This window comes from Echinops telfairi, unplaced genomic scaffold (genome assembly GCF_000313985.2).
Source record: "Echinops telfairi isolate 266 unplaced genomic scaffold, ASM31398v2 ScPeMD7_443;HRSCAF=831, whole genome shotgun sequence".
Taxonomy (NCBI): Eukaryota; Metazoa; Chordata; class Mammalia; order Afrosoricida; family Tenrecidae; genus Echinops; species Echinops telfairi.
In genome coordinates this window covers 64,002,921-64,023,961 of record NW_022104341.1, presented here as the reverse complement: position 1 = coordinate 64,023,961, position 21,041 = coordinate 64,002,921, and the positions used below count along the sequence as shown (strand labels likewise).

The 21,041-nt window shown below is 39.7% G+C and overlaps 1 protein-coding gene across 4 annotated transcripts in view; it reads left to right on the top strand.

The window, feature by feature from the left end:
- Positions 1-21,041, top strand: part of PATJ (PATJ crumbs cell polarity complex component) — a 399,766-nt gene that overhangs the window by 25,904 nt on the left and 352,821 nt on the right. For all 4 annotated transcript variants that reach the window (XM_045291780.1, XM_045291779.1, XM_045291778.1 and 1 more), the window contains exons 7-11: positions 9,802-10,023; positions 10,632-10,731; positions 12,995-13,086; positions 15,455-15,596; positions 19,943-20,089. In XM_045291780.1, coding sequence (XP_045147715.1) covers positions 9,802-10,023; positions 10,632-10,731; positions 12,995-13,086; positions 15,455-15,596; positions 19,943-20,089 — 703 coding nt within the window. The remainder of the gene's footprint in view (positions 1-9,801; positions 10,024-10,631; positions 10,732-12,994; positions 13,087-15,454; positions 15,597-19,942; positions 20,090-21,041) is intronic.

Genomic DNA, 21,041 nt, shown 5'->3' with positions numbered 1-21,041 from the left:
ACTGAGGAAACTGATGAGCCACTTTTGTTTTATGAAATAGTCTTTTTACTTTTGAAAGGAAAAGGGACAAGGCAGGATTTTCACTTGGGTATTTGCCAAGTATTTTCTAGAAAGAATGAAGTGAGCCTGTCTCTTCATGGAAAATGACTGACCGTATTTGTCAACAATGATATAATTTCAGATTCCAAGGAAAAAAAGAGTAGAATTTTGAAAACCTTGTATCTTTCCATGAGCTCTAAAGCTGTCCAATATGTACCGATTGTTTTCAGTGAATCTTGGTGATGATAACTGAAGAGATTTTTTTTAATGTAAAGGAATATGTCACTTATATAGCCTTTATAACTGTTTATATACAAATATTTTCTGGAGACCCATGTGTAATATGAGAAAACAATATGAAGCTAAAAGGTTCTTTCAACATTTAAGGTAGGCCAGTATATTTTATTTATGTTTTGGCTTTAATGAACAGAAATTAATTTTTTTTCACAATTTTGGAGGCCCAAGGTCCAAATTCAGTGTGCCACATCTGGGGAGTTTCTCTCTCTCTTAGCCCGAGGTGAGGTCCTCGCCTCCTTTCAGCATCCATAGGCTCTGCACCCCTTGGAGAGAACAGTGGATTTCAATAAACAGTGTCTAGAAAGTTTGCCCCTGGTTTGAGAGTCTACACTGACACTCTTTTTCTGCAGTGCCATCGGGTGGATGCTGACTCACAGTGACCCTGTAGGACAGGGTAGAACTGCTCCTGTGGGTTCTCAAGACTGTCAATAGAAAGCCCCATCCTGACATTCTCCCTCAGAACTGCTAGTGGTTTTGAACTGCTGCCCTTCCAGATCGCAGCCGAACACGTAACCATTATGCCACCAGGGCTTCCTCAGAAATGACCAAGCGATTTTTTTGTGTAACATGAAAAAGGATATCCGCAATTATTTGATAGGGCTAGTAAAACACACCCTTTCTTTTTCTTACTGTATAACTGATTGAAATCAAGTTTTCTTTAAATATTTTCAAGAACTTTATTCAGTTCTCATTTCTAATTAACAAATGCTAATAGATCAAACCCATACGAACAAGAACTCATTGATGTTCTTGCTTTTCTGTTTTTTAAGTTTATTTTCAGAATTAGCCAGCTGCCCCGGGTTTAGAAGGTAATTTTTAAAGCAACTTGATTGATGTTTAATTGGCATGCCATCAACTGTACATATTTGATATATGGTATTTGATCAGTGTTGACATGCACACACTGTCACCACAATCAAGATAATGAACATATCCATCATTTCCAAAAGGTCTTGGTGCCCCTTTGTGATATTAACCTTACCATCCTCTATAACTTCTGTGTGCAAAGGACTCCTGAGACCAAAAAGTCGAACACCACAGCATTAGAGACCTGAAGCAGGTGTATAAATATGGCTCTTTCTTTAAGACACTGGTAAAACACAAAACAAATGATGTTCTTTAAGGGGTCTTTCTTGTGGTGATGGTGGTGGTAGTGGCAGGTGGCTAATTTGTTGTAACCTGTAAAAGGAGGAGATATTTTAGTTCCTTATTCCTCCACCTTCTTAAAAATCTTTCAATAGGCTTGTTTGCTGAAGTAGCCTGTTTCAAAATGCAAAATGGAGTCATCATCCTGCGAACAAGGGGTCAAATAACTTGTGGAAACACTAGGTTAAATCAAATTAAATAGGTTTCTTTACTGTAAGAGTTTCCTGAGTTTTTAATATACTAATGTGCATCATGAATTTTCACGAGGAGGATTTGGTGTGCAGAATTTCCCAGATCAATTCCTATGAGGCACTGTCGGGAGAAGCCCAGGCCTAACTTTCACCCTTTCCTGGAAGACATCCTGCCTGCTTCAGAAAATCAAGGAAGGCATGGGGGAGGGGGGAGGCTTGCCCATCATGGTTTCATAGTGGACAAGGGGGAAATAAGCACATATGCTAGACACTTATTAATATAGATGATCACATGTTATCCTTAAAATAGGCTTATCAGTTTTATTCTCAATTTATTCTTAATGGGAAACCATTAAGGAACTGCTCAATGTCACCTGGGTAGGCTGTAACAAACTCAACATTGTGCTCACTTCTTTTTGCCTCAGGAGGTTGTGCTTAACTGCTTAAGGCTACTTACCCAAAGCTGGTCCTCATCTAGCCTCTCCCTGAAGTACACTTGTCCAGGTGGTCAAGCCCCTACCATCTCCTCACTTCAGCTAACAGCAGAGAAGTTCTCCTCACACCTTTGCTATAATCCGTTTATCCCGGTCCTCATGCCTGACCTCATGTAGTCCTTGGTTCTATTTAATGTTGCTCCTTAGCTCACGAAGTGACTTTAACTGCAGTAGACTATTTCCCACTCTGTAGCACAAGATGTAGCATACATTCTTTCTGTTACCTCCATGTGGAAAAATGCTTCAAAGAAAAGCACACAGAATCACTGAGCTTTATGGCCAGGTAAGTGCAGGCTGGAATCCTGGATCTATTCAAACTTTGGCTTACATTATTTAACTTATTGACTTAATTCCATAGTTGTAAAATGGGATTGTATTGGAGGTCACCAAGATAACTTTTTAAAAATAATTATATTGACATATAACTAAAGTACCATACGACTTAATGTGTGAATGTGTTAAAACAAGACCACTTCCAGGTTTTACTAGGAGGGCCCATGGGACTCAGCATCTAATGAAGCAAAGTCAGCCTTTAGGAAAAAGGTGCATGAGTTGAAGTTTGTAGGAAACCAGGTATAGGCTTCTCAGAGGCCTCTAAGGCCCCATATCATGGCCAAAGGCCCATTGCTGATGACTCAACTCTGACTCATGGTAACTAGTCTGTACGATATAGTAGAACTGCTCTCTAGGGTTTCTGAAGCTACAAATCTTTATGGGAACAAAGAGCCTCATCTTTCTCCTGTAGAGCAGCTGGTGAGTTTGAACCTTGGACTTTATTGCTAGCGGCCTAATACTTAATCCACCATGCCACCAACATTCCTCTGGGTTGCACACCAAACTCCGAAACCCATTGCTGTTATAGGGTATCTGATGCAATAAATTTTTGTAGGAGCTGATAGCTTCATCTTTCTCCCTGTGGAGACACATACCAAACCAAAAACCAAACTCATTTTCATCAATTCGATTATGGCTTCTAGTGACCCTCTAAGGATAGGGTAGAACTGACCTTGTGGGTTTCTGAGACTCAACTCCTCAGGAGTAGAAAGCCTCATCTTTCTTCTGTGGACCTGCTGGTGGTTTCAAACTGCTAACCTTGTGTTTAAAAACCCAATATGTAACCACTATGCTACCAGGGTTCTGTGGCGACACATAAGACACTTTTAATTCCTCCAGGATTGTACTGCAACAATACATGTAAAATATTGTTTACCATAGAAGCACATTAAGGATTTAGTGTTGAGAGTTTGTTTTGGGGGTGGACCTGTAAGCAGACCCTGTTCACTTGTTCCAGAAACCTAGGGGAGCAGGGAATCAGCACAAACTACATTGTTCGCACAGTTTAGGCACAGGGAATGACTGGAATTTCCCCAAATTTAAAATTCCCAGATGCCCATTAAAGGCCAACCTTGCATACAAATCTTCAATGAAAGTTAGCAGTCTAAAACCTGATATGTTAATTTCTTTACCAAATAGGGGAGAATTGTGCTTGCCTTTTAGAAAGATTGTGTGAGGATTAAATGTTAATGTCAAGTGTTTGAGACAATTCCTATCAGTTCTGGTCTTTGTTATCTAGTGCTCGCTGTAACAGAAATATGCCAAATAAATGGCATTACCAAACAAAGTTACTGTCTCACATTTTAGGAAGCTGAAAGTTCTAATTCAGGGCACCAGCTCTGAATGCTTTCTCTCTGTGTCTTTTCATGTGTAAGGTCAAAACCACCAGCCCCTCCCTGAGAGCAAGATGAGGCTTTTGACTCCCATAAAAAGTTACAGTCTCGGAAAACCCACAGGGGCAGTTCTACCCAGGCCTGCTGTAGGGTTGCTGTGTATCTGAATCAACTTGCTGGCACTAAGTTTGAATTATTCTCGGAAGTTGCTAATGAATTAAAATATTTTTTCTTTTTATTAACATAAATGATAGTGTTGTATTTTCAGGATAATAATGTAATACCTTGTTGCATCAGCTGTTTTAATTTTTCTGCCCTACACCTGACCTTTCTTAGGATGCACAGTTTGTTTGCTTTTTTTAAATCTGCTGGTTAATAAACTTTTACATTTGAATGTTTGCTTGCACCCTGTGTGTTTGAATCTGGGTATATTTATTAGTTTGGGTTTTTTTTTAACCAAGAAATACAGGCTTTATTTTTTCTTTCTTTCTCTTTTTTTTCCAATCCATTTTATTAGGACATAATCCAGACAGCATACCATTTAATAGTTTAGTCAAATCAAGCAGTGTTGAATAATTACTACTACAGTAATTTTGAACACATTTTCTTTATTCTTGGGCTCCTTGACATCAGCTCCCCATTATGCCTCTCCCTCCCCTGCAATCCCCCCAAGGAACCTTTCATTGATTTATGATTCCCGTTAAAGAACAGGTAGATCTATTTGCCTGTTCATTTCCTTGCATGGTAGACAGGTTATAAAACAAGAATGTTGATCAGAAAATAGCAATACAATGCAGTGTTCGGAGCTGCTGGGCTTGACTAGTGAGCTGTCGTTTGGTGACTGCTATCAACCTGACTAATGGCCGTTTTTGCACTCAGGCCTCCTATAGAACACCTGGTTCTCCATCAGGAAGAAAATGTTTCGCTCTGTGACAGATGTAAATGATCAGCATCGAGTTAAATTAAGAGTTGGGGATGGGGGAGATAAGACCCAGGAAGTGATTAAATATATAGTTTATGTGGAAATACCGACCTTTGGCCAAGCCGGTGTGAAAATGACCACTATAGACATCCTCTCTGTTCTTCAGTGAGACCATCACTTTGTTCAGGGCTGGTTGGAGTCACAGAAGCAAAAATTTCCCTTTATTTTTATTAGGAACATTAACTTTGTCTTAAGTGGTTCATTATTTCATCTTAGTTTCGTAACATAGCTATAAACAGAATGCTGACTTACCAATATGTAAAGCAGGAATTCAGTAACTCTTTTTCTTTGATTAGAATTTCTTCATGGGATCCCTTCCTTTTCCTAAATCTTTATCAATATTTCTTGCATTGCATGACCTTTTGATTACTCTTCCCCACCTTGCCACCCATCCAGTTTCCTATAGCACCGTTGGCAGGGTTCAAAACACATAGCCTTTTTCCCCTTATAAACTTTATTTATTTTGTTGTTATTGAGTATATACACAGCAAGACACATCAATCCAGCAATTTCTAAATGTCCAATTTAGTGATATTGATTACATTCTTCTAATTGTACAACATTGTTACCTACCTTTGCTGCGTTGTTCCCTCATGAACATACACGCACTGCCTCCTCCATGTCATAGCTAATCCAGTTGCTGGTGTCAATGTGAGTTCGCATAGATAGCTCTGACAAGAACATAATACTCAATGCAAACCAATTTTATTAGTTCAGGTAAACGGTTTTTTTAGTGGTAAGACAATTTTAGTGGGTATATTTGGTTTAAGGTAAGGTTTAAAGCTTAGCCAGAGCAATAATTTCAGGGGCTCATTTACTCCCTATGGCTCCAGAAAGCCTAGGGTCCACGAGAATGTGAAATTCTGTTCCATTTTTTCCCCTTTTGATCGGGATTCAGCTATGCAATATTTGACCAACATGCTCAGTACTGGTAATTGGGCACCATTCAGTACTTCTGCTCTGATGGCAAATGAGGCAATTGTTCATAGAGGCGGTTAGCCATGCATTCCTTATTTTCCTTCTATTCCTGACTCCCTCCTCTGTTGCGGGAGGGAGGTGAATAAAGACCAATTATTGTGTGTTGGATGGTCACTTGCAAACTTTTAAGACTCCAGGCACTCTAAATGAGTCAGGAGGAAGAACAGAAGCGCGAAGTCCATTATTAGGTCCAGTAACTGTAACGTTGTTTGGTGTCATGGAGTCGGTTCTGATTCAGAAGCGTCCTGTGTGCAAAACAAAACACTGTTCTGCCATGAGACGTCCTCACAATTATATTTGAGCTCATTTTTTGCGACCACTGTGCCAATCCATGTCCTTCAGAACCTTCTTTTTTGTAGACCTTTCTCTCTAGAAAACACGATGTCCTTTGGCAGGGATTGGTCTCTCCTAAGTACGTGGGACAGAGTCTGTCCTCCGTCACCATCAAGGAGTTTTCTGCCTGTCTTTCTTTTCAGATCTACTTATTTACTCTTCTGGCGGTCCACCGTGTTTTCAGTATTCTTCCCCAACATCATATTCAAGTGCATCCCTTTTGCAGTTTTCCTTATTCGTTGTTCAACTTTCTCAGACGTTTGAGCAATTCAAAATCCCCTGGACCGGGCTAGGTGTTCCTTAATTCTCAGTTTCATCTGTGCTCTTCACCTTGAAAGGCTTCATGTCCTGTGGATTTGCCCAGTGCAGTCAGTCCATCATGGATTTCTTGCCTGAACACTGACTGTGTATCCAAGCAAGAGGAAATCCTTGAAAACTTCAGTTTTGTCTCTATCTTAATGTTGTCTGTTGGCTCAGTTGTGAAGATTTGGGTTTTCTTTACATTGAGCTGCCATCCATACTGACGGCTGCAGTCTTTGGTTTTCATCAGCAAGTCCTTCGTTTTTTTCCTTGCTTCCAGTAAGGAAGGTTGTTTCATCTGCATATCTCAAGCTATTAATAAGCCTTCCTTCCGCCCGCTTGTCATGTTCTTCTTCATGTACCAAGCTTCTTAGGTTATTTGTTCAGCACACAGGTTGAATACGTATGGTGAAAGAATACAGCCCTGACTCACACCTTTCCTTATTTGAAGTCGCCTGTCCTTATTGGAAGCCACTCAGTGTACCCTTGTTTTGTTCTAACCACTGCCTCTTAGTCTGTGTACCGGTTCCTCATGAGTACAATGATACGCTCTAGAATTCCCATTGTTCTCAATGCTACCCATAGTTGTTATGATCCACACAGTTGAATGCCTTGGCCTAGTCAATAAAACACTGTATTAGTCTAGGTACTTTAGAGAAAGAAATCCACAGCAACTCATGTATAAGAGAGTTTTATGTAAAGAAAGTGTGCATCACGAAAACATCCCAACCCAATGCTGCCCAAGCCCACAAGTCCAACATTAACCCATTAACCCATTAACCCAACACCAGTCCACAAAGTCCTCCACCTCACAAAACAGAGGCAATGATGCCGACTGCAGTAGGATGCACTGACTGAGTCAGTGAACGAATAAGCATCTCAACACTAGCAGGGGTCTCCACAAGGCTGCTCCAGCACCCAGGTCTGCATCAGGATAGGTCCATGTGGCTTCTCCTTGGGGATGTCTTATAGGAAGTCAATCTTGCAAGCTGAATCAGGGAACTGCTAAGGCAGCTGCACCCTGGTGCGGCCATCACAAAGCAAGGGACTCGAGAACTTGAGAGGCGAGGCTCACCACCCATTTATCCCTCTGCCTTTCAATTAGCCCCACATGTGATTATCGGCCAGGTTGGCACAATTAACTAACTCAAACACAGACAACCCCTTTTCTGGTCTTCTCTGCTTTCAGCCAAGATGCATCTGATGTCATCAATGTTATCACTTTGTTCCTGACCTCTTCTGAATCTGGCTTGAATTTCTGGCAGCTCCCTATTGATGAACTTCATCACCATTTTACTTGCAGGTGATATTATTGGATAATTTCAGCATTCTATTGAATTACTTTTCTTTGGAATAGTCAGAAATATGAATCTCTTCCCATTGATTAGCCAGATAGCTGTCTTCCAAGTTTCTTGGCATGGTTGAGTGAGTGCTTCCAGTACTTGATCATTCTGTCAATTCTGGGAGTTGTTTTCTGTCTAAATTTTTCAGTGCAGCTTGGGCTTATTCACTCAGTACCATAGGTTGAAACGGTTGATGGATCAGCTAGTTCCTTTTGGTACAGTGACTCCGTGTATCCTTCCATTTTTCTTTTGATATTTTCTGCATTGTTCAGCATTTTGCCCATGGAGTCTTCCAATATTATAACTCGAGTCCTACAGTTTTTCTTTAATATTTTCACTTTGAGGTGTGCTGACTGTATTCTTCCTTTGTGGTTTTCTAACTCTAGATCTTTGTACCACACATTGTCTTTCCAAGCTGCCCTTTGAAATTTTATGGCCAACTATTGTATCATTTGTTCCACCTGCTTTACCTACTCTGATCAAGAGTGACTTTCAGAGTCTCTTCTGACATTCACTTTTTTTTCCGTTCCTGTCTTTTCAGTAAACTCTTGGTTTTATTATTTTTGTTGTTCTTGATGTCCTCCCACAACTCAGGTCTTCTGTCATTAGTCTTCAATGAGCCATTCTTGAAATGTCCTTGATTCAGGTGAGACATACTCAAGGTCATATTTGGGCTTTTGTGGATCTCTGCTTCAACCTGACCTTGTGATGAGCAGTTGATGGTCTGCTCCACAGTCAGCCCCTGGCTTCCTTTCGACTGCAGATATTGAGCTTCTCCATCTATCATTTCTCCCCACAGCTGTAGTCAGTTTGATTTCTCTGTATTCCATCTCTACAAATAGAAACTTAGAACTTTTTAGCAATTGACGTTTCATTTTTCCATTCCCTCTAGCCTCTGGTAACCATGAATAAACTTTGATTTCTATACATGTCTATACATCTGTTCTAACTATTTCATGTAAGTGGAACCATATGCCATTTTTCTTTTTGTGCTGACTTAGTATATTTTCAAGATCTTTACTGTATCATAGGGTCTATCAGAACTACTAGTATTTCTTCTTCTTTTCTCTCTGTTTTTATAAAGAGAACATTTATTAAGCCTTAAATGGGACAAAGGTAAGACAACTACAGAAGTATATCATCCCAATGAGGGAAACAATTAGCAAGAGGTCGTAATAGTGTCCAACGGTTTGCTGAGATACACAGTTTTTAGGAGGACATGGGAGGTCATGGAAGATGGTCACATAAACATGGTTGGAAGCGAATTAATATAACATAGTTACTGATGGCACTCCCAGAGATGGATCAGGGCCATCAATGGGACACATGCATTATGTAATTATGTAATATTGGTTCAAGGGATTCCTCGAGGCATTAAGCATGGCTCATGACCATGCAACCCTCATTACAGAGAGGAGCCCCATCAAAGATGGGACTGCTTCTCCTTATGGCTGAACAATGCTCCATTGTATGGACATGCCACCTTTTGGTCCATTCATCTGCTGTGGACGCTTGTGTTGTTTCCACCTTTTGCCTGTTTGAATAATGGTGCAGTGAACATTGATGTATAGATCTTTGTTTGAATCCCTGAATTCTTTGGGGCATATACTTGTAGGGTCTTGAGGTAATCCTGTGTTTAACTTTTTGATGAATCACTAACTTGCTTTCTACAATAACGACACCATTTTCCAGCTCACCAGCAACAGACGAGAGTCCCGGTGTGTCCTCATCCTCACCAGCACTTCTTACTCTCCATTTTTGTGACCTTAGTAGTTTTCAAGTACTCCTATCTGTCCAGCAAGGAATTTCTGTACCCTGTTGCAAATATAGTTATTCATTTTATTCAGCATTTTAAAAAATCATTTTATTAGGGACTCATACGACTCTTTTCACAATCCATATTCAGCATTTTTAAGGTGTTTTTTTTCCCGTCCCATTGCCAGAACTGAAAGTCTTGATGAATTGTTATGAATTTGTGTAATAAGATAATTGATTTCCTGGAATCATTATGTTTTGTTTCTTGGATTAAAGGATGGAAGACTCCAGACAGGGGACCACATCTTGAAGATTGGTGGCACAAACGTGCAGGGAATGACCAGTGAGCAAGTTGCACAAGTGCTGAGGAACTGTGGGAATTCAGTCAGGATGCTCGTTGCTAGAAACCCAGTTGGTGAAATTTCAGTAACCCCTCCTACTCCTACAACCTTGCCTATTGTCGCACTGCCTGTCAAGGCCAACAAGCGTTCTGGTCCTGTGAGTACACAGTTGTTCATCTTAATTGAAATAAGGAGGTTCGATATGCTGTAAGATTTGAAATTCTTCCAATATGGAGTAGTCTCTTGGTATGAGTAGTATCTGAGTGCTTACTAGTGAAGTGTGACAGGAGAACCCGCTGTGGAGACACTAGATGTGTGTGTGTGTGTGCGTGTGTTGTGGTTGCTCGGTGGGAAGTCATTCAGCCCCTTGGAACCACAGCTACAACTGTAAATTGGAAAGCAGTACTATCTGCCATGTCTACTTCACTAGGTTGCTGAGAAGACATTGAACTTATTTGCAGAAAGTGAAATAGTTGTTAATTATCAATGAGAGGAACATACTGGCAAAAGACAATACGAGTAAAGAGTAGTTGTTCTCAAGTAGACTCCAACTCATGATGGTCCAGTGTGTGTCAAAGTAGAACTCTTATCCATAGGCTGGTTGTCTTTTACCAAGTAATGTAATATACACTTTGGAGTAGCATGACAAGCTCATGTCATAGGGACCATATTCAAATTCTCCCTAACACAGGTACCAAGAAAGGACTTGTCAGAGTGATATGGTTTAAGTATTACTTGTAGTTGAAAGGATTTTTTACTTTTTAGGACAGTTCTCCTTTTGAAACATATGATGTTGAGCTCATCAAGGAAGATGGACAGAGCCTTGGCATTAGAATTGTGGGCTACGTTGGAACCTCCCAAACAGGTAAAGGCATCAGTTCTACTATTTCATATTTGAAAGTAATTGTAAAAGATATTAAAGGTTCTGGACAGTAAAATGAAATACCTGCAGATTTTAATTGAAACACTGAACAATGAAACCGTGAATTTCTAATAGCAACCAGTTACTTTTCAATGATTAACAGTTTTATCTCAGTAGTTTTATAGCTCGCTTGATAGTCATTAACAAAAAACTTAATTGTCTAGTTCACTGTATAACATTTGAATTGCACCTCCTTTTTCTTCTAAAATGAATAAATTTTTAATATTGTGAATGTTACATATGGGATATTACCTCATGTGATGCAGTAAAATGATTACTGCATATATTTAATATTGTGAATATCAAGAAAGTATTGCTACTGTACTTAATAACTAAAAAATTATAGTCATTTTCCTTTCTGATAAAGAGAATGTATTATGAGAATAAATAAATGGCTCAAATATCTCTGAATAATACTCCTCAGCCCCTATATGCAAAGGATTAGTAACTTCACTGTAGTAATTACTGTGCTGTAACATAATTACCGGAGTAAAGAAAATAAACCTTTTACCACAAAGATTTTCTAGTAACATAACAAAGCAGAGTTATGCAGTGTACTTTTTCCTCCCTTTAAATAGCAAGATTTGAGAATTAATTTCTTTTTAAAAATTATCTTGTGTACTTAGGCAGGTGGAAAAATTAAAAGTGCTAATGTATTCAAAGTCCTGAATGAAATTCATATCAGATCACCTTGTGCTATTTTAGCCTAATGAAATATCTGTTTTCAAATCTTTAGATTCTCCTACGTGCCCCCATTTTTTAGGTTCAGAATTTAAATGAGTTCCAGAAGGGCTAAGTATGGATTGTATAATAATATTGCAAAGACCTATATTAAGTAACATCTCACTAGCTTTGCGTGAAAGTGGCGTGGAGGCCAATTCTGACCTCTTCCTGCTACACAGTGGAGAAGAGAATCCAGCTTCTCACCAGCCTGAGACCATTGCCTGAGGCAGTGGTCAAGCAGGCCCCCACCTCCCCTCCTTCTCTTACCCTATTATGATAACAGCTCTTCTTACCTCGACACTGTTTTTCTGTTGGCTTCAGTAATCCATTGGCTTCCTTCATTGCACTTAGTTCTGGAGGAGACACAAAAATGCATACAGGCAAAGTCTCTTCAGGGAGCCAAACATGTGAACAACCCTTAAGTTGTTTCAAGAAAAACATCATAGGTGCTTGAGACAGACGAACCACCTGGCATGGGATTGCAGAAGAAAGCATTTGATAGAGACAAATGGAGAATTTGCAAAGAATATTGAGCTGCGTATGGGCAAGGAGAAGCATTTTGATAGAAGAGATGAGGTTGGCAAGAAGAGAAAGAAAGACAGACAAAATCCTGAGAACCTTTGGTGTTTTGGGAGGCTCTGTTCAGTGTCTCTGGAATTCTGTGTTGGTGGAAGGATGGAGCAGAAGCTGACGTGGCATAAAGACTTTGAGGTGGTGCTATGGGACACCTTGAATGGCGTCTTTGAAATATAGGGCTGTTTATGAAGGCAGTAGGGTTCCGTTGATGTTTATTATTGTCTGCAGACAATATTTTAAGTTCACTTGGAATTAAATACTAAAAATTAAAAATCCAGATCTATGACTCTTCTCCATTTTCCCCTGGGGCGCTTGCCAATAGGCATGCATAACTTTTTACTTAGCTGTGCTTTTTTATGTTGCCATTTGTTTCTGTTTAAATGCTGCATTATATGAAACAAGGGCTATTTCATACGGCTGAGCTATTGTAGTTTTTAAAGGTCATGGCCAAGTGCTTTTCCTTTTTCTGTGTTTGGGGAAGGTAGTGGGTGTTTTGAACTAGCTGTGGGCAGGAAGACCTGCCAGGAGACTGTTCTTAGAGTGCTGGTGAAAAACGATGAAGACTTAGGCCAAGTCAGCAGTCAGAATGGAAATGGACTAGGGAAAGAGGATCAGATTCAGCCTGGGCGCTCCTGAACTCCAGCGGATGCTGGCGTGCATTTCAGCAAGGTTCCATTACGGATTAATTTCTCAGAAGAACAGACATCAGTCAAGCCATCTCGAATTCTGGTCACTTTTGATGTTGACAGTTTGAAATAATCCATCAATTTCTCTGCTTGTGTTCAAAATTGTATTTATAAAGCCTCTAGTCAGCCCATTTAGCTAATTAATCTCTTGATATGAATTTTGCAATCAAGGTCTAATTAGAGCTCTCTTACTATTTTCCATATGTCTTGTGCACCTTCAGGGGAAGCTTCAGGGATTTATGTGAAAAATATTATACCTGACAGTGCTGCATACCACAACGGTCAAATTCAAGTGAATGACAAAATTGTTGCCGTAAGTACCTGGCCTCTCTGTTTTAGCATTGAGTCAAGTTAAAAAAAAAAGAAGTTTGATCTTATTATAAGTATGAGGAAAATGGCATAATATATTTTTATAATTGTTTTTAAAAAGCTGTTTCTTAATAGAGAAATATTAATTTGTTTTTTAACAATTGTTATTGACTTGATTCTGATGCCACATGATCCCAAATGTGTCAAAGCAAAATTGTGCTCCATAAAATTTTCTCTTTTTTTTAAGTCATTTTATTGGGGGCTTGTATAGCTCTTATCACAATCCATAAATCCATCATTGTGTCAAGCACATTTGTCAAGTACATATGTTGCCATCATCATTTTCAAATCATATTCTTTCTACCTGAGCCCTTGCTATCAGCTCTTCATTTTTTTCCTCCCTCCTCCCCCCACCCTACCTCATGATCCCTTGATAATTTATAAATTATTATTACTTTTTCATCCATAAAGTTTTCAATGCTGATTTTTCTCAGTTAGATTGCCGGGCCTTTCTTCTGAGGCTCATCTGGTTGGTCTTGAACCACTGAACATTCAGTGAATAACTGAAAACATTTGCACAACTCAAGAATATAAGTTTTGTGCTCGAATGATCCTAAACTTGATTTTAAAACAATCTCAATGAAGTACACATTCACTAACCATATTGATAGTGGGAAAATGAAGTATAGATAATGTATGAGGGGGCTTCAAAAAGTTTGTGAGAAAACTAGAAAGAGAAGACAATGGAATTTTTCCGTTATCTGTATTTGAGACCTATTCTAAAGAACACTTTTCAAACAACTCTGTGTTTGTTTTTTAACTCACCTATTTTGAATGTAATTTATGCCATTACCAGCTCTTTTAATCTCTTGATAAAAAAATTGCAGTTCTAACAGAAATTGTAAATACACCCCAAATTGGGTCAAACCCACCAGTTATTAACTCCTGTTATTAAGTTAATGGGAGAAAAATGTAGCAGTCTGCTTCTGTAAAGATTTACAGCTTTGCAAACCCCAAGGGACAGCACTACTCAGTCCTATGGGGCTGCTATAGGTCACAATTAATTCCATGGTGGTGGGATTTTTTTTAACAATGTGGTATGTGTGTGTGTGGGTGGGTGGGTGGGTGGATGGTGGTGGTGGGGTGAAGTAGATCAGTGTGTTTCTTCTGGAAGACATAGTGGTATGATTTAAAAATGTTTACTGATCTCAATTTTGATAATAAACAAAACCCCAAACCCAGCCGTTTGTCTTTGACTTGATTCTGACTCATGGCAACCCCAAGTGTTGCAGAGCAGAGCTGCTGCTCTGTTGGGTTTTCCTGCCTGTAATCTTTATGGAAAGGCATTCTGGTGCGACACTGGTGAAACACCTGGCCTCTAACCATAGCTTGGTGGTTTGAACCAACTGGCTGCTCTTTGACTGAAAGATGTGGCAGCCTGTTTCGGCAAAGATTATGGTCTTGGAAACTTTACAGGGCCCTATTACTTTGTCCTCTAGGCCCCTACTCATTTAGAATAGACTGAACTACAAATGGATTAGATTTTGGGTAAACTTTATGGAAACCAGGGAGTTCTGATGGTGTAATGAGTTTTGCATAGGATTGCTAATCTCAGGGTTGGTAGTTCGAAACCATGGTACAAAGATGAGGCTTTCTACTTCTGTAAAAATGTGTGGTCTCAGAAACCTACAGGAGCACTTCTGCTTGGTCCTGAGTTGTAGTTGACTCAATGTCAGTGAATTTTATGGAAAGTAGGTCTTAGTAGCAAAGAACAAACTGTTCATACCACCTACAGACCTTTGATGATAACTCCTGTTACTACATTTTGATAGCTACGTATTACAATTTATCTTTTATGGCACCCAGAATCTTGAATCCCACCTGAAAACAGACCCCTGTTTTTACCTCTATTAGGCTGCTCAATTAAACATGAGACTTCCGACTACCAATTTGAATTTGCTTTCTACTTTGTCAGGACCCTTATAGAATATTTTACTAGTAGTTTTGTATTCTTATTAGAAGATATTTTCTACAATAATAGTAATAGATAATTTATTAAGGGTTCAGGGGGTGGTAGGATGGGGGAGGAAGGGGAGCTGATATCAAGGAGTTCAGGAAAAAAGAAAATGGATCGTAAATGATGATGGCAACAATTATACGATTACACCTGTTCTAATGGAACAATGGATTGTAATAATATCTGTAAGAGCTCCCAATAAAATGTTTTTTTTTAAAAAGGTATTTTCTAAAGTCTAATAATAAATTATTTAGGGACTAAAATGAATTATTTCATTTTATATTGCCTTGCAGAATTAAAAAATAGTAGCTAACTTGAAATCTCTGTTTCTTAATGTGTTTGTAAATGTTTTTAGGTTGACGGTGTGAATATACAAGGTTTTACCAACCAAGATGTTGTGGAAGTATTACGAAATACAGGACAGGTGGTACACCTAACTTTAGTTCGAAGGAAGACATCCTTACCAGATTCGCCACGTGAACCACCTTCAGAACGGGGTAATTCTTCCCACTGCTCCTGTCCCATGTAGTCTAGTTCAGGGTAGGAGGACTAGCTCTTTGTGGAACTGCTCTGGGTATTTGAGTAGGGAAATTCACCCACCTGTGAAGTATAGTGAAGGAGATATGAATCAGATCATGTGTGCGTTTAAGAAGAGTTTCCTATGGTGTCATGAATGCCGGTTCAATTGTTAGGACCCAAACCCGTGTCCGAGAGAGTCTTTGAGCGGACTCGCCATTAAAATTCATTTCCCCCCAAAGCCTCTGAATCTCTTTTAGGACCTAAATTTGAAAAATAAAACTCTGACACTTGTTGGTCGAGGAGTTCTCATTTGTCTAGTTCTTTGGCATTTTATAAATTTAGGTTTGTTTTGTTTTTAAGTTTCATACTTCTTATGATGTATTTTATTTTAATCTATTGATTTACTTGTTGAAATGCAGTGAGAGAAAATAAGACTTGGATGTAACTAGAGTTACTGTGAAGAACATTTTTTGGTTCTTGAGTAATATTTGTTTGTATTTTGATGATAGGAATAGTAAATCTTTATTATAGAGCCAATACATTACTATGGGCATGTCAGCTTTTAATTATCAACTTATAAATGTGGAAATCAACAAACGTTGGCCATCCTGGGAACACATGTTCAATTTAAAATGGCCAGTTACATAATTAGTGAGTAATATCGCATTAAAATTTGTCTGGAGATGAGCCCAAGACTTTGGTTTTCTCTGGGGATATGCCTCTGAAATATCATGGAAGTCTCTGCTCCCAACTGACAGTGATTTGTATTTGAATTGGAACTTTTAAAGTGTTATGTGATTCTGGAAATTTTGTGGGGTGACAGGTACCCTTGTCAACGGCATCCTATGTATGACACTTACAATTGCCTTAACAGGACACATTGGTACAAATGCTACATAGACCTTGAAACGTGTATATAAATATTCATAGAGCAGTAGCTCTGATAGAGCCCTTGGCTTCAGTCTGTTATGTCAGATGAAGTCGTGCACCATCTGTGAATTAGCGTTTCTTTACTGCGGCTGCCTGTGTTTTCAAGGTGTACCGGGATAGGAAACATTGTAAGTCTCTTCCATTGTTTGGGGTGTCCTTCTTTGTGAAGACTCTTAACACCCTTTGGAGGACAGTCCCTCCCTTGTAGCATTCATCACACTACATTGTAATCTTGCTACATCATGTGTGGCTACTCTAGGGTAGAGGAGTGACTCTGGCTCTTGATCTGCCCCACGTGGCACATCTTTGTGTGCCTCGCATGTACAAGCATTTAATAGTTTGTTTTACTGAAAGACGCTGCACAACTTCAGCGCTTGCACAGTAACTTACTTTAACCATTCTGAATTATTTCTTTCTTTCTACATCTGCTCTTCGCGGCTCGGGGTTTGGCTCGCAGTCACACCGTGTACTGCTGTGTCCTTTTTCCTCTGTGGCTGTTCCCCCTAGTGATTACACTAGCTGCTGGGGGGCATTTCTTACACTAGCACAGGCCTGGACTCCTGGTGGGTCTCAGTGAATGAATGAGCTGTTAAAAGAGCAAGCTCATGTGAATAACTAGGAACTTTAACTGGTTCCAGTGGTGGCCTAGTGGCTTATCTGTTGGGCTGCTAACAGCAAGGTTTTAAAATGACTAGCTTCTCCGTGGGAGCAAGATGAGCCTTTCTACTCCTGTGCAGATTGACAGTCTTAGAAACCTGCCAGGGCCGTGCTACTCTGTCCTGTATGGGCACCACGAGTTGGGACCAACTCAACACCAATCAGTTTGGTTGAGTTTATTGTGAAAAGTGTCTAGCATACAGCAACACTGAAAAACAATAAACCCCCAAACCTACCAGGCAGGTTCCACAGTTCACATTTTGTTATTATTTTCCTTATTAATTTTTCTTGTTTCATGGAACATTTCAGAGTGAGTGATAGAACTTATGACACTTTACATCTGCATATGTTAGCCCGTATTTTGTAAAAATAAAGACACAAGGAGAAATCCACAATACAATTCTCTCAAACAAAGGTCAGATTATCCTTGTCTCCCACTGCCCCAATGACGTCTGTAACTTCGTCATCCCCACCCATGCTCCCAAGCCACCCAAATCCAACTGCACAGTGCAGTCTCTGTATGTTTATTTTTCTTGTATTTTTCCCCCTATTTCAATCTGGAGGAGCCCACACCCCTGTTTTCTGTTGGCCTAGGCTCTTTGAGGGTTCGGTTCATTGTGCACTAGAAGGCCATATTCTGAATTTGATTTGTTTCCTTATGGTGGCATTTAGCTCATTCCACTGCCCATGGTGAGTCTTCCAAGCTGAACGCTAGGTGTGAAAAAACCTTCTATTCAAGTGAAATAATTTTTTAAAGAATACTTTACAATTACTGTGTGATTATTTGAAACATCACTTAGGACTGTTATCCAAATTTCTCTTTGAAGAGATAATAGTGAGTTAAGCTTTTATGTAGAAATCCCTGCATCTGGAAGGATCGGGAGCTTCTTGAGAACAAAGGGATAGGCCTCAGAGTTTTATATGTAAGAGGCTTCAAAAAGTCCATGGAAAAATGTAATTAAGAGATCATGGAATTTTACCAGGAACTTTTTTCGATAGCTCTTCATATTAGCAAGCACATAGGAAATGGTAGCTACTTGGCTTGATTTGAACTTTTCTAAGGTTCGAACTGCTTTTACATAAAGAACATCAAACTAGTGACTTCCTGACAAGCAGGAAGTCAGTAGACTTTAGTTTGAAACGCTGGTTTGCCAAGGTGGACTTGTGTGTGTGACTCCATTTGGGGCTACTTATTTAGACCATAGGTTCCCAAACTTATTTGACCTACCACCTCTTCTCAAAAGAAACATCACTCAGTTCCGCCCTGGCAATTTAAAAACGTGTGTGCTACCACTCATATCGGCTTATACAGCCTCCCCCGAATTGTTCCAGCCGCCCCCAGGAGGGCACTATCAACCCACTGGGAAATCGTAATTTAGATGATTACCAACACTCTCGGTATCTCCTGTTGTTTCACTTGACTCATTTGAGTAAGCCATCTCCACGTGCACACTGGTAGTTTTTCTCCAACTCCTTTCCAGGTAATAAGCTTTGGGCTGCAATCGGCATGGTTGGCAGTTCAAAACCACGAGCTGCTCTATGGGTGAAAGACTAGGCAGGCATTCTACTCCCGTAAAGTTAGTCTTGGAAACCCACAGGGGGTCACCGTGAATCAGTGTTGACTTGGTGGTAGTGGGTTGAGTATGCGTTCTTAGTAGTCTTTATTTTAACTCTCTGGGTTCTAATATCCATTGCAGTGGCTACATAAACTCAAACAAAATTCATGAGTGAAAGGTGTATTAAAAAAGTTAACAAGTTGTAATGTGAGTGAGAAATGCTCAGGATAGTTGTTTATCAGGACGTGTTACAAAGTTCTTTCAGGTCTGCTAATAAATGCCCAAAGGGGCATGTATAGCACTGTGCAGTGAGCCTCAACTGGAAGGCATTCCCCTGAACTCAACACATCATGCAGCCCGGTTCCTTGAATTAAGTGCCCAGAGGCAGCCAATTCCACAAACCAGCCTTCTGCGCAGTAGTATTCTCTTTATTTGATCCATGGGCTGAGAATTCCACTATTCTCTTCCATGCCCTGGCTCCTGGGTCTACTGGTATTCCTCCCATATTTGCTGTCTTCTGGATCCAGGATGTTCAGTATGCTGGGATCATACTCCATTCAGGAATGAGGTACCCCCTGCTTCTCAGGGGCTCAGTTTATGTACTGCAGGATGGCATTCCTTGGAATCCTGTTCCTGATTACTCACAGGTGAATCCCATCTCTCTTTCCCCACCTTCTTACCAGACCCACGCAGGAAAAGGTCATTGGGTGGGAGTTACAGACTTTGGCCAGAAGAGCCACATTAAATAAATCACTGCCCTATGGAGACATGTTTTGTTAGACTCCTGATGATGTCATGCCACGTCCTAGGAGAGACCAGGGCTATCAGACTGGCTTATTCTGCATGGAGTGAATCCCTGGCCACCGCAGCTTGTAATCGGAACACCCCAGTGTTCTCTTTCCCGAGACCGTCTTGAAAAGCGCCAACACCAGCTTTGCCCTCTAGCTTGACCTCACTCTTCTTGCTGCCCACTTTTCTTCCTCTTTACGACATGTCAACAAGTTTTTCATTCTTTACAAGCAATCGATATCGTTATCATGCATGGTATTTTCTACAAAGGAATCGCAGATTTAAGTTTCTGGAAATGCTCATAAGCAGGTAGTGAAAAAACGGAGCAGGTGTGGAATAAGCTCATAGAAATGTGTTATTAATAAATACGTTGATATGTAAATATATTTTAGAAACTGCTGTAGAACCTCCCAAAGCGCCAGCCCTCTTTCTAAGTGGAGTTGTGGAAACTGAAACTAATTTGGATGCTGAAGAAGAAGAAATTGAAGAAAGACTGGATAATCCAAAAAACGACAATGCACAAATCGTAGAAAAACAGGGTAGGCATACAGCATTCACTTTGAAGTAATTTGAGTTTTCTATTTGTTAACCCCTGCCCCCTTTACAATTGCTCACATTATATTAATAATAAAGACAGTTTGTAGGTAGAAATGGATATTCTTCATAGCAGCATCTAATACTTGTGGGGAGGACTTGTTGGAAACAAAGCTTACTCTTTTTTAATCTTCATTATATTAATTTTGAATGCATATATATTAGTGTGTGATAACTATTTTTTTCTTATTTTTACTGACTTAGCCCATTTCTTCCTTTAGATATAGAACTTATCTGTACACACATAGAAGTGTTGGTTCCTTTTTACCATAAACATTAATAGTACACACACATGCATATGCATATACTTTTAAGTAATATTTTCTTTTGCTTCTGGTACAAGTGTACACAGCTGTTTATTTTCCCATTCCACAGTTTCTCTGCAAAACGTTCAGTGACAGAATTTACGTTTTTCACATTTGTGCACATTCTCGATATCTTTGTTCTGCTTGTTACTCATATTTTTATGTTGCATCAAAAAGCTATATTGCTGTTATATATGTATCCTTCTTTTAAGGTTGATATACAACTTTGACCTTTCGGTTTGTACTTTGAAGTACTGTACAGTCGGCTTTCAAAAATTCATGGAAAAATTCCATAATATTTTAATTCCATTTTCCCATAACTTTGAAGCCCTCTTGTGATTGATTCTGTCCTGCAAGAAGATTGAGTGTGGTCTCATAGTCCTCTACCCACAGGTGCTCAGGAGAGCCTTCCGTGTTGAATGACATTATCTGAAACACCACCATTCCACATTACAGAGTAGTTTTGTGGGTGGAGAATCTTTGACTTTGATTGGCTTCTCTCAGGAAAGAACAACCTGAAAGAAGGCATGAAGGAAGGTGCTAATGCGCCACGAGGGTTAACCAATTCCATAGTGTCTGGCAATCTCGCCCC